Source organism: Andrographis paniculata, unplaced genomic scaffold (genome assembly GCF_009805555.1).
Source record: "Andrographis paniculata isolate CXL003 unplaced genomic scaffold, ASM980555v1 Contig49END, whole genome shotgun sequence".
NCBI classification, from domain to species: domain Eukaryota; kingdom Viridiplantae; phylum Streptophyta; class Magnoliopsida; order Lamiales; family Acanthaceae; genus Andrographis; species Andrographis paniculata.
Genome location: NW_026137583.1, coordinates 788,855 through 801,320, shown reverse-complemented (window position 1 = coordinate 801,320; position 12,466 = coordinate 788,855). Strand labels below are relative to the sequence as shown.

At 34.6% G+C, this 12,466-nt stretch overlaps 1 protein-coding gene across 2 annotated transcripts; it reads right to left on the bottom strand.

Annotated features, from left to right (window-relative positions):
- Positions 1-1,297: 1,297 nt before the first annotated feature.
- On the bottom strand, positions 1,298-12,170 carry LOC127252870 (uncharacterized). Of its 2 annotated transcripts, XM_051277231.1 has the most exons (15): positions 11,620-12,168; positions 10,692-10,829; positions 10,487-10,603; positions 10,276-10,360; positions 9,974-10,082; positions 9,804-9,871; positions 9,600-9,725; positions 8,607-9,532; positions 8,169-8,372; positions 8,013-8,073; positions 7,471-7,584; positions 2,787-2,900; positions 2,615-2,701; positions 2,178-2,252; positions 1,298-1,747 (listed from the first exon to the last, which is right to left on the bottom strand). In XM_051277231.1, exons 1-14 carry the CDS (start codon positions 11,754-11,756, stop codon positions 2,226-2,228), a joined length of 2,313 nt encoding a protein of 770 aa, XP_051133188.1. In that variant the 5' UTR covers positions 11,757-12,168; the 3' UTR covers positions 1,298-1,747; positions 2,178-2,225. The 2 variants fall into 2 exon arrangements, with proteins under 2 accessions (XP_051133188.1, XP_051133189.1); XM_051277232.1 differs by lacking the exon at positions 2,178-2,252 and having other exon boundaries at positions 11,620-12,170.
- Between the last annotated feature and the right edge of the window lie 296 nt (positions 12,171-12,466).

Sequence of the window (12,466 nt, the reverse complement as noted above, 5' to 3'; positions counted from 1 at the left end):
ACCAGATATAGCATTTGCTGTAAATTTATTGGCTAGATTAAGTACCATATTTAAGTGTTATTGGTGCTCTAAGTATCTGGCTAATAGTACTAGACCAGATATAGCATTTGCTGTAAATTTATTGGCCAAATTTAGTGCAATGCCAACACAACGACATTGGAAAGGAATCAAACATATTTTTTGTTATCTCCAAGGATCTATTGATCTCGGCCATTATATCCAAAAGGATCTCGACATAAATTGATTGGAAGGATATATCAATGAAGATAGAACGAAACATATTTCACCGAAATTTTTCTTTACTCATGATCTCCATAAAAATGGTGAAATAAATGTGCAGCAGATTCGATCAGACCAAAATTTAGCAGACTTGTTGACCTAGGCTTTACCTACCGCAACGTTCGAGAAATTAGTAAAAATCATCGGGATGCGTCGGTTGTAAGATTTCAAATGATGTCCACATCAGGGTGAGCGATATTTCAAGTGATGTCCACATCATGGGAAGTATTTTTAATGCATAAATGGCGTACTCTTTTTCCTTGACTAGGATTTTTGTCCCGTTGAATTTTTTCCTAATAAAGTTTTAACGAGGCATATACATTGCAATTAATGACAAATAAAGTTTTAACGAGGCATATACATTGCAATTAATGACACTTAAAGGGGAGTATTATGATATATACGTGTCAAATAATTAGCAAATAATTAGCAATAAGTGTCTTACATTTTCATAGTTGTAGTGAATGGCTATATATAAGCCATGGTTATTCAAATAAAGTGATTGAATTTTATATCAATATCTCTCTATCGTCTCTCAATTTCTCTCTCTAGATTATATATAGATACTTTATTATATATCTATATATATATATATATATTACAATATCTATATTATTATTAGTAATAGTATTTTCATATTTTGGTATATATTTTATAACATTAAAGACATTTTAAAACAGCCACGCCTATTTAACCAAGGTTGACCACCTATTACAAACCCCCGCACACCCTCACATACTTGCCCTCACCCGGAATCAGAATCGGAATCTAACATGGGTCATAGCCCGTGAACAGATGAATAAATACAAAACTATTAGTTTAACCTTCAACCAAATATGAACCATAGAATATGAGTCGATTTATAACACAAACACTTGCCATTAAGTTTGGCTAGTGATATAATATGAAGCAGCAGTCGGTATAGCGACAATCATCAACTGAAAAGCAACCGTGTCAAACCTGATGGATGGATGGATGATATATAGAAGAATGTAGTTACTTCTTTGGAAAAAACAAAAGAAAGAAAAAGATACACATAACTGCTTTCAATGCTTTGTCATTCTATGATACAAAGAAGGCCAAGGCCATCAACATTAGTCCCCCACCCCAGCCAGCCAGTTAAAGAACCAAAGTAGATGACACCGTCAAAGACCAGACACTGTTTCTCACCGAGCCCCACATATATGATATATATATATATATATTCTGTGGTCTAAGAAAACAACTATGACCCAACCAAAAGCCAGGAAGGCCCTAGTAGTTGTCGGCACCTGCACCAGGAATTTAGCAGCAAAGCTTTGGATACAACTCACTCCAGGAAGAAAACAAAGAGTAAACCTTAGGAATGCACAACTCCTACACCATTTCGGGTATTGCCACATGAACAGAAGTTCATTTTCATATATGCAGGCAGGTGTGTTTTTGTGTTTGCATTTGCGTGTCATTTGAGGTGTGGTTTCATAGCAACCTGAACAGACAGACACACAGACAACAAATTCAGATCTCAATCATCTTCATAATGCATGTTAATGAATAATGCAATACTAGTATGTCTCAACATAGACAAGCATATTGAAGGCCATAATAAAAAAATATGTAGAATCAAGAACGATATGAGACTGCACAATAACCTAACTCCAATACTACACATGGCGCTATATCGATAATCATACATTTATTACTATTAACAAAGTTTACAAAGATAAAATATAAACTAATCATATGATCAAGAAGAGAAACCAAGTCAGTTCCCAGTGTCAGATGAGTTGCGGTAACTCAAAAATATAAGAATCATGAATCAGTGACCGACCTCTAGCCAAACAAAACAATAAGAGAAGGCATTTATATGTTTATATAAGATATATATACATGTATATATACATATATTAGAAACTAACCATTGTCAAGCTTACAGAGCAGAAGACATTGCCTTTGATCAACAATAATCAGCCTTCTAAAGCAAACGTCTCAACCTTCAACCAAATATGTAAGAGTAGATACATCATAAAAGCAGCTACAATCAAAATCATGCCTGGTACTTGACAATGCATCAAAGTGCCTTGAAATGTACATTAAATCATTAAAACACAATAAAGGCTGACATCCAGATGAATTTCCAGACAACATGTTAATAGACTCGAAATATGAAATTTAATCAATTAAACTAAGGAAACAAAGTTTCTGTCTCAGTAAAAAGCATAAATAAAGCTTCTAAATAATCATGCTTAGTAACAATTTTGTCAGGTTTATGTAAAGATCCATCCATAGTAATTGAAAGTATAAGTAAATTACCAACATATATTTATAGCATAGGTAAAGTAAGCAAAGAGAATACCTCAAATCTGCTGTCATCAGTACCACAGGATCCCTCGTTACTAAATCCGTGGGATTCATTGCAATGAAGAATCCTAAGTTTTCCTTCCTAGAGTATTCAAAAAGAAAAAAATAAGGAAAAACAATAATCAATAAACAAAGTAAACGCACACAGGAGGAACCTTTTCACTTACTTTGGTGCCATATACAAAGCCACCGCCTATTGAAGGATGGAAACACGCTACATTAACCTCGTCCTCTGCACTTGGAAGAACTCTCACAAGTTCCATATCAAAAACTCTATAAACCTGTAAGGCATATGCAGATTCTCAGCAGGGTATTGACTGTTATACAAAATAAAATTGCACAATACTGAGAATTTACATATGGATCATAAACTTCAATCATGCTCCAATCATTAGAAGAAATGATGATGTACATAGAGCTTCATTTACTAGCATTATTCAAAGAGGATCACCTCATTTGTATATCTTCAAACTCTTACTCAAGTATATGCCACAAAATCATCAAACTTGCTAAATAGACACATTTGATACCACAACACATCTCCAGAAACTAAAGGAGTACGTAGAAATGTACTATCAGAATCCAGGAACAACTGACCACAGAACAAACTTACCATCATTTGGCCACTAGACAGTTACTCCAGAAATAAAAAATTAATAGCTGCTTCCACAAATAGGAGTGATTTCTAAGGGAAAATAGCATTACATTGCATCGACATTTATCAAAATACAATAAAATATGTTGTGTTATGTTTATAACATAATAGTTCTCTACAGTGTTGTCATGGTGACGCCATGGCATTCTGGCGCTTTTTGGGAAGCACCGGGACACATTGCCTCGCCATATCAAACAAGGTGGCTTGAAGATGCCTTGGCGACGCCTCATAAAACGCCATTGCGCTATCCCGGTTAGCCCAAAACATTGTGAGTCTCCAGCCTAGGTTAGCCCAGGCCCCCAAAACCACACCTACCTCGGCCCCTAAACCTTTAAGCCCCGATCGAACCCTAACTCGCCATCCTTTCTCTCCCCCTTGCTCTCTGCCTATCATTTTAGACTTCCAACATTATAATCTTAATGTTCTTTACCATTCTAGACTCAGACTTTGCTAACTCTGGTAGTGCTATTTTGTCATTTATGCTATCTTAGTAACATAACATTGCATTATTATGCATTTTTGTTGTATAATTATTTATTTTTTTATTTTTGTTTGTCTAGTTATTTAGGGCGTGTTTCTTTTGCACCAAACCACTACAATTTTACCATTTAAACTCGTATTTTTTAAAAAAAAATTATATTTTTTCTCTTATAAAACATCCCATCAAACATTATTTTAATACTAAACCCAAACTAAAATTTTCTACACCAAATTAAAAGAAACACACCCTTAGTATTTAATATTTATAACACATAATAATATATTATATAGTGTGCCGTGTTCTCCATTTTGTTGCCATAGCGGGCGCCATGTCACCATGGCTGTACACAGGTGCCGCGCTGCAAAAGGCGCTATGCCGCAAAAGGACGCCGTAACAACCTTGGTTCTCTATGTTATTAAATATGTTGCATGAAATGTCCATTATTAGATTAGTTTTAGGATCATACAGGATGTCATTAGCCATAAAATTAAAACATTATATATTAAGCTATTTAAACATAACAAGGAAGAATTTCTTACTATTTACCCTTCTTTAAATGATGACTACATCAACCTATCTATTGAGGTTTGTGTTGGCACAGGCTCTCAATGAAGATATTCCATACAAATCCTCTGTTAAGCTAACTTCTACAACTTCGAAAGTCAATGCATTCATAACCACTCGAGACAGACCGGGGTGGAAACCAAAACACCCAACAATGTATTCTAATCTTTTTTATGCATAAGTTCAATATGTAACAATTTTTTTCACCAATTTAAAGTGTTAATTTTTTACCTACGGAAAGTGAAAAATGAAATTTAGAAACTAAAAAAAATAAAATCAGAAAACCGACATCATCTAACCTTCATGCATATCATATTTAGGCACATTTGCTTTCACTCTCAAGAAAAATTTAATTATCTCATACTCTACAAAATGATACATGCACTGAATGCGTTTCTATAAAATGTAATTTTGTAACCAAATGATTAACTATTTTAGATATAAGGATAGTGTATGTTCTTTTGCGTTTTTTAAAGATATATATTTTTAATATTTAATCTTCAGTTAATTTCCTTCTTAAGTTTATTTTCCCGAATCTTTAAACAATTCAATTTCTCTAACAAAAATAGCATCTAACATATTTCAATACAAAACATGACATCTAACAACTATTTCAACTCAATGCAACAAAACAAAAAACACACACAAAAAAGAACGCCTCCCCACAAAAATCACATGTACCATCTATTTTAATACAAAATATCACATCAAACAACTATCTTCACCTTAAAAATATCACAATAAAAACCACTAAATACACACCCATGTATTTTAATTTTCTCATAATATGATATATATATATACATATAATAAACTCCATATATATTTATATGTTTACATTGATATTCTTTTTTTCAATTTCTCTAATATACAAAAGGCCCACAAGTTGATGAAAGAGGATGATGTGTGGCTTATAGAGATCAAAAGAGAAGTTACAAAGATATAGTTCTTATTAGTGGGTGGACTAACCATGAGTCACTGGTAAAAAAGCTACAGCTTTCTACAAGATAATCTACCAACATTATATGGAAAACAGATTAGAAACAAGGATATCTTGAAGTACAAGCCAGTACAAGAATTGATGGTAGAAGAATAGTCAAGCAATATCCACATGTGTTGGTTGTTATGGACAATGCAATGATGATGTCATAAACAAAACATCAAATATATTATATGGATTGTGGTCAATAATTCACATACGACCATGTATGGGGAGAGGCCATGAGCTATATGAACAAAAATAGAAGGAAAGCCACTATATTGGTAATATTGTTGGCAAAACATCTCACACAAGTTAAAGTAATTTGAAGAGAGCTAAAATAAATTAAGTTATAAATATATCTGTCAAATTCAAATCCAACAACACCTTATCGCGATGGAAGAAATTAATTCCATCCTATTTACCTCAAAAAACATGAAAAATGAAAAACTCACAAAAAAAGAACGACAGAACACACTTAGTTGTTGAAGAAAATGTTTTGAATCGAAGAGAGTGCCCTTATTGTTTTTTTTTTTTGTGAGTTATTTGTTTTTTTTTTTTTTTACCACACAAAATTCCCAATAAGAACATACATATTTTCCATCATCCAACATTTATCACCTAAAAAAACACAATTAACACACCTTGGGCTTTTGACATAATATTCTAAATTAAAATTAGGTGCAGGATATATATTATGTTAAATAGTGTGAAAACAATATTAGAAACATGGGTTTGCTCACTTAGTGTTTTTGAGTGACACGATTTCTCAAAAACACTGTTAAATAAATATAGGGTGTGTTTGTTTGGAAGTATGGATTTTGAGTTAGGATTTGAATAGTAAAAAATTTTGAATTTGAATAGTTGTATGATGTGATATAAATAGGTATTGATGTGATGTTTTGAATGTAAAATTAATTTTTAGTATAATATAAAAAATAAAAAATAGGTGTTTGATTTGATGTTTTTGAGGGGGAAAAATTGGATAAATAGTAGAAAAAAAATCCAATCCCTCAAACAAACACACCCATACTATACACACATTAGCATAATGTATAATACTCCCTCCGTCCACTACTAAACTTTTCATTTTCCATTTTAGTAGGCCATATCAAAACATCGTATTTCTATTTTTAGAAAAGTAACTCTTAACCAAATACCAAAATACTCCTACTTTTTACTAGACATTTTATTATTTTATTACACTATATATCTATAAAATACTAATTTACCTTAATCAGCGCGCAAAATTCAAACAAGAAGTTTACAACCGGAGAGAGGAAGTATATATATATACTTTATCCACTTACAAAAAGTCAATAATTCAACACAAAATATTAATTTTTATATTACCAATACAATTCCCTATACCTAACATAAAAAATGCATTTACCCAAAAACAAAGTGAACAAACTAATTAGTCAAATGGAATCTAATATTTAGAAGCCATATCACATATGAGTCACATTACAGAGCTGAGAACAGAAGTTGTAAGTAAAATAGTGAACCGGTGCCAATAATTTATTCAAATTAAGATTGAAGAATGAGATGAAACTCTAGTGCCTAAGGACAAAAGGTTGAAAACCACTTTTCTTTAATAATTATTAAAATTACCCTTAGATCATAAATTTAACTCAACAATTATAATTTATAACTAAATTTTTTCTTTTCTGTAATCAAAGTTAACGGTTGTACACAGTTTTTTTTTTTTTTTTTTTTTTTCATTTAGATAACTATGTGGTTTTAGAATTTATTATAAATCTGAACTGTATTTTTCAGCTACATTTTTTTACAATTCAATCTTTTATTCTCTCTAAAAACATCAAATCCAACAACTATTTCACATACATAACTTCATATCAAAATCAAATAACTATTTTCATCTAAAGAACATCAAAACCATAAACATAAAACAAAAACACAATTCTGGTAAAGCTGGCCTATGATTCTTTTTGCCACATCAGCTATTGCCTTATTGCAGAGGAGAAATGTACTGGACTAAAATGTTTGATATTTGATATTCAGGAAAGCTAACATAAATACAAAATCTTGATAAATGAGCCAAGCAAGTCAAAGCAATACAAATAACTTAAATTGAATACTGGAATATTAAAAACAAATGACCGCATGAGCAACAAGATGGTGTGTAGAAAAAGATTCTAATAATCTTACCTCAAGAATCGTATAAATTGGTACTGTTGAATCTCCATCAATCACAACACTTTTAAGAAGTGAACTGTGGCGCCGACCATATGCGAGTAACAGATGCTCAGAGGTAGGTGAAAACTACATTTGCAAAGAATTTCAGATGAATAGTAAGCCAGGATTTACACCATGTACTCCAATGATGGTAGTATCTAATTCACTAACCACACCATACCAGTATATCATCATTGATTACATAAGAATATTTCAATAAGACAAGCGGGAAACTTTAGAAACAGTGAACATAGTAAAGATAAAATGGCATCTTTTGTAAAAATATACATAATACTATTTTGTAATCAAATGCTTCAGTAAGTCAGCTTGATTTATCAAAGGATTATAATCAAACGTCCTACTTCCTAGTGAACAAATTTTTTGGTAGTTCGCTGAAAGAACCAATGCTTGAATACTAATTTTAAAAATATTTTATTTTCAAGAAAGAATATCCCATTATCCAATTAAGAATGAAGTGTTTAAAGCTAACATGCCCCAAATCTGATATCACAAACCTGAATTGAAGTCAAACAATGAGCTGCCCTGATGGCCCGCGAGGCCAAAACAAAACCAAAACTGTACAAAGGAGAACCTATATCAGCTTAGATGAAGGATACCACATAGCATAATCAAACTGCATTACTTGCAAGGATATAAGAAATAGGACTCACGTAGCCTCTTCAAGAGAATATATCCTTAACTCATACATAACTTGGTGGGCTGAAATTGGATGTCTAGTTGGAGATGTTGAGGCCGCCGTAACATCATGATGAGCCTGGCCATTCAGCCCTGGATCAGACTCAATGTTTGGAAGGATGCATGCTACACAAACTGCTAAAAATCTTCCACATGGTGAAAAATGGGCACCCATTTCACTGTAAAGTTATATGTAAACCATAAGTAACTGATGCAAATAAGTAATAAGAAATAAGATAAAGGAAAAATATGTTTAGAATTAAACCAGATACAGCTAACTTTATGTAACCACCTACGTAGGACAAGACTCAGATACTTTCAAGTGAAAACTTAAGTATTTTTAAGCCTATCTCTGTCCATTGCATGAAACCACTCCCCAACAAGAATTTCTATTAATAGTAAACTCATCATACCTACAAAGTACAGCATGAGGAATTGTCAAGCGACAACGATGTGTGTCAAGAGGCGCACAAGGATTTTTCAGATCATGAGACCATATTCTAAGCTTCACGGTGCAAGGTAGCTCCGCAGCTGCAGCTGCAGCCAATGAGTTAGCTACCTCGGATTGAACTTGGTTCATAAAAGGCTGAGCGTTAGCATCCGAGGGAATGCCATGAAAAGTTGCACCATCACTAGATCCTGCGATGGATCTCTGGCGGGAGCGTGAAGATCTCTGTCGTGAACCAATTCTTTCAAAAATTCTGGAAATACCAACATCCTGAAATGCTGGAGGATTTACTGATGATGGGTTCCCAATTGCAGCATAGGATGACAAACCTTCAGTCATCCCTCCATTTTGTGACTGGATTGCATATTGGCCAGCTTGGCTTTGACCAATCAACCATCCTTGTAGAAAGGGAACCTCCCAGTACTCGGGATCACTGAATGAAATATTTTGATTGCTCCCCTCCTCTTGCTGTACATCTGTCTCCATAGGATCCACAGCATGTTGAGAAATACTTCCATCCATCTCCCTGGTTAGGGAATTAATTTGTGTCTCTTCTCGAACAGGAGATTGAATTGGAGACAGTACAAGTTCATACTGGCCAGAAGGAGTTGAATATGTGAGAAGCCGCACAGAGGTGGATGATTCCCGCCTTGGTTGTGGAACACTGGAGATCACGTCTGCATCAGTCTGCTGGGAAAGCAAACCCGTATCAACCCTGCCTAATGAAGGCCAAACTAGAAATGGTATAGACATGACTGGCAGCTCATTTCCTGAATTTGGCCTACTAGTGGAGTGAGGATCTGCCAGATAGATTGTTGGAGGGGGGTAGCGCAGGTACCCAGGGGAGGTTGCAAGAGTCATTGAAGGGTCTGACGAATCAAGATCATTTACCTAAAAGAAACAACACAATGAACCTGATGCACTTAGAATGAAAGCCTAACAACCATCGGAACTGTACCTCGGCCGTTAAAAGAAATGGTGCTCCATGTGGATGGAAATGAACTGCACGGAGGGATCTCCGTGTCTTCAATATTATTGTAGGTGAGGAAGCATCTCCTCTCCTATTGTAGTGCCATATATAAAGCTGCGAAGCACCAACGATCAAAGAAACTGCAGCTAAATAATATTTATCAATGTTAAAGGTATTTTCTGAAATGCTAACCTTATGGCCTGATGCTACAGCCAAAATTTCACCTTGAGCATGAAAGGCAATTGAAGCTATAGGACGATCTACATGGATAGGAGTTACAAGAAACATTAACAACAGATATTTAGCAAACTTATCAAGCCAATGCAAGCATCTCTTAAATTACAAATGTACAAAGGAATTACAAAAATCTCGGGATCCAATACACTCTGCAGTTGTTGCATCCCACAAGCGAACTTCATGGTCCAAACTTCCACTTGCAAGAATTTCAGGATAAATTGGATGAAACCTAACCTGTAAAAGATCCATCAAAAAATCTGGACTAAACAATTTCCCCGATTTGGCCCAAACAGAAACCACTTGAAAATAAACTACTGCCATGAGTCCAATGACTATATAATAATTTCCCAACTTATTTCGCATTTAAAGTTGTTGCATTTAAAATTTAGATCTAATTATCTAGCACACTAGAAGGATAGTAACAAACCACCCAAGGCGTCCTCCGATGCCCACTGAGGACCTTCAGGCATTGTCCAGTTTGACAATCAATTATCTTCACTGTATGGTCACCACTGCCAACACCAATAAAAATCATATAAATTCATATAACATACCAGAACTTTTACATAGACATACACATCTGCAAATTCATCTTATATATGCATGTTTGTGTGTTGGAAAAGGTTGCATAGACTAACTGGGTAGAAGCAAGTTTCTTTCCATCAGGACTAAATGCTGCTGCAATGGTTGACCTTGGCGGAGGCACTAAGGGACAATATTTGGCTGATAAGTGTAACAGTGACTTTGCCTCTACCCTGTAATTCAGATGAAGATACGAGTTAATCTGTCCAGTGGCATAATAAAACCAGTGAATTGCATTAGATAAATTAGAATAATATATACCAAGAACGAATCTCTTGCCGTGCATCCTTTGCCAATACATTTTTCATTCTAGAATTACATGCCTTTCCCCAAAATTTTTTGGGAGCTCTCTTCGTTTGAGGAGATAACTCTCTCTGGACCAGCAATTTAAAGACATTACTGCAAGAAAAACACATCATGTCAAACCAGTAGATCTAGTTACATCAAGATATATGCATATTCAATAAAAAATTATCCTTGACCTACTAAAGGAAGAGCCTATAACACAATAATATAAAGTAACTCAAAACACATAGTTAATTGCCAAAATTTAAATTATAAAAACAGTCAATACGCAATGAGCAAAATACAGTTTAGTATCATATATCTGGGGTAATTTCTTCTCTTAGATTACTTCAAGTACCTATCTTTCGAAAATCGTACTGTAATGCATTTCAGCCAAACAAAAGGAAGTAGATGATGACTTCAAGTGAAGAAGATGAAGAAGATTCTTCTCAAATAATATACCATATGGATCACAAACAAGCAAGATCATTGATAAACTACTTTATAGAATAAAATCTATCCAGATGTAAAGAGAAATTGAAGGACAGACCAAGAGGCCTTTCAGTCAAGTTATAGTTCCATTGCATAGAACATTTACAGTTTTATACAGGATTATCAGAAAAAGGTAACAAAATAATTAATACCAAAAGAAAAGGACAATAATTAAGATTAAAATAAAATGAATAATTTACTTAGACACCAACACAAACATGCAATTCGGCAGCACGGATCAAAAATTTCACTCAGCCTAATTGTAGGATTTGCAGAGGAATACCCCTAAAAACATAAGCTCAGAACAGTAAATAGATTCATAAAATAAATAAACCAAACTACTTCGATAGAACCACCGCCTAGATCGACATAATTGCAAAATTAAAGTTATAATGTGGTGCAAAAATTCGACCTTTGACAAGAATTCGACTCCTGCGCAGGGACGGATGGCTGGTGCAACAGTTGTTGAAAATTCGACGACGAAGACGAGGGCGCTGTAGCAGCGGCGGCAGAAGCGTAACTATCGGGCCAAACCGCCGACGACCTCATATATAAGACGCAACCCACGATCCGATCGAAGAATTCAACAAGGAAGTCGACTCAATTCAATAAAACTCGAATTCATGGCATCGGCCGATTTCATAGGAAACGACTTAAAATCTGGGGCTCATAGGGGGAATGGAGGTAGATGTCCCCGAACTGGCCCTGGATTCGGAAGAATTTTCGGGGCGAGCGCGAAGGAGGCGGACGCAAGCAAGGAAGCAAGCAGGAGCAGGGTGGGATTTGCAAAATCGCCGACCGAAGCAGAGGGGGCACGCGACTCTGTAGGTAAAGGACGGGAGAAATTGTAGATAGCCAACCTGCCCAGCCGATGACGACGATGATGAGATATATAGCTGACTCTGATTTGCCTCAAGGGGTGTGATAATTTACCATCTTGACCTCAAGGGCCGGATCCGGTCTACGCCGCTCAAAACCTAACTCTAACTTACCCTTTTTTTTCTTTTTTAACTCGTAACTCTAATTTGCGGGGGGGCGGCCTTTTCTGTTCTCTGACTCGATCATGTGTTCCCGACAAGAAAGACTTATTGTGTTTGATTTGGAAAAATTAGCCCATAATGGCTATATAATGTGTTTTTAATTGATATATTACATTTATATTATATTAATATAAATGATATACTAGTAATATCATATAATATTATTATTAGCACATTTCGTATTATTTAACAAAATGTTGAATTTTAACTTAGTTTGTA

Coding starts and splice junctions, on each gene's coding strand:
- LOC127252870 (XM_051277232.1), bottom strand. CDS start 11,756: ATGAGGTCGTCGGCGGTTTGGCCCGATAGTTACGCTTCTGCCGCCGCT. Junction 9,726..9,803: donor CTGTAGCATCAGGCCATAAG/GTTAGCATTTCA, acceptor GGTGCTTCGCAG/CTTTATATATGGCACTACAA. Junction 2,702..2,786: donor GCTTTGTATATGGCACCAAA/GTAAGTGAAAAG, acceptor TGAATACTCTAG/GAAGGAAAACTTAGGATTCT.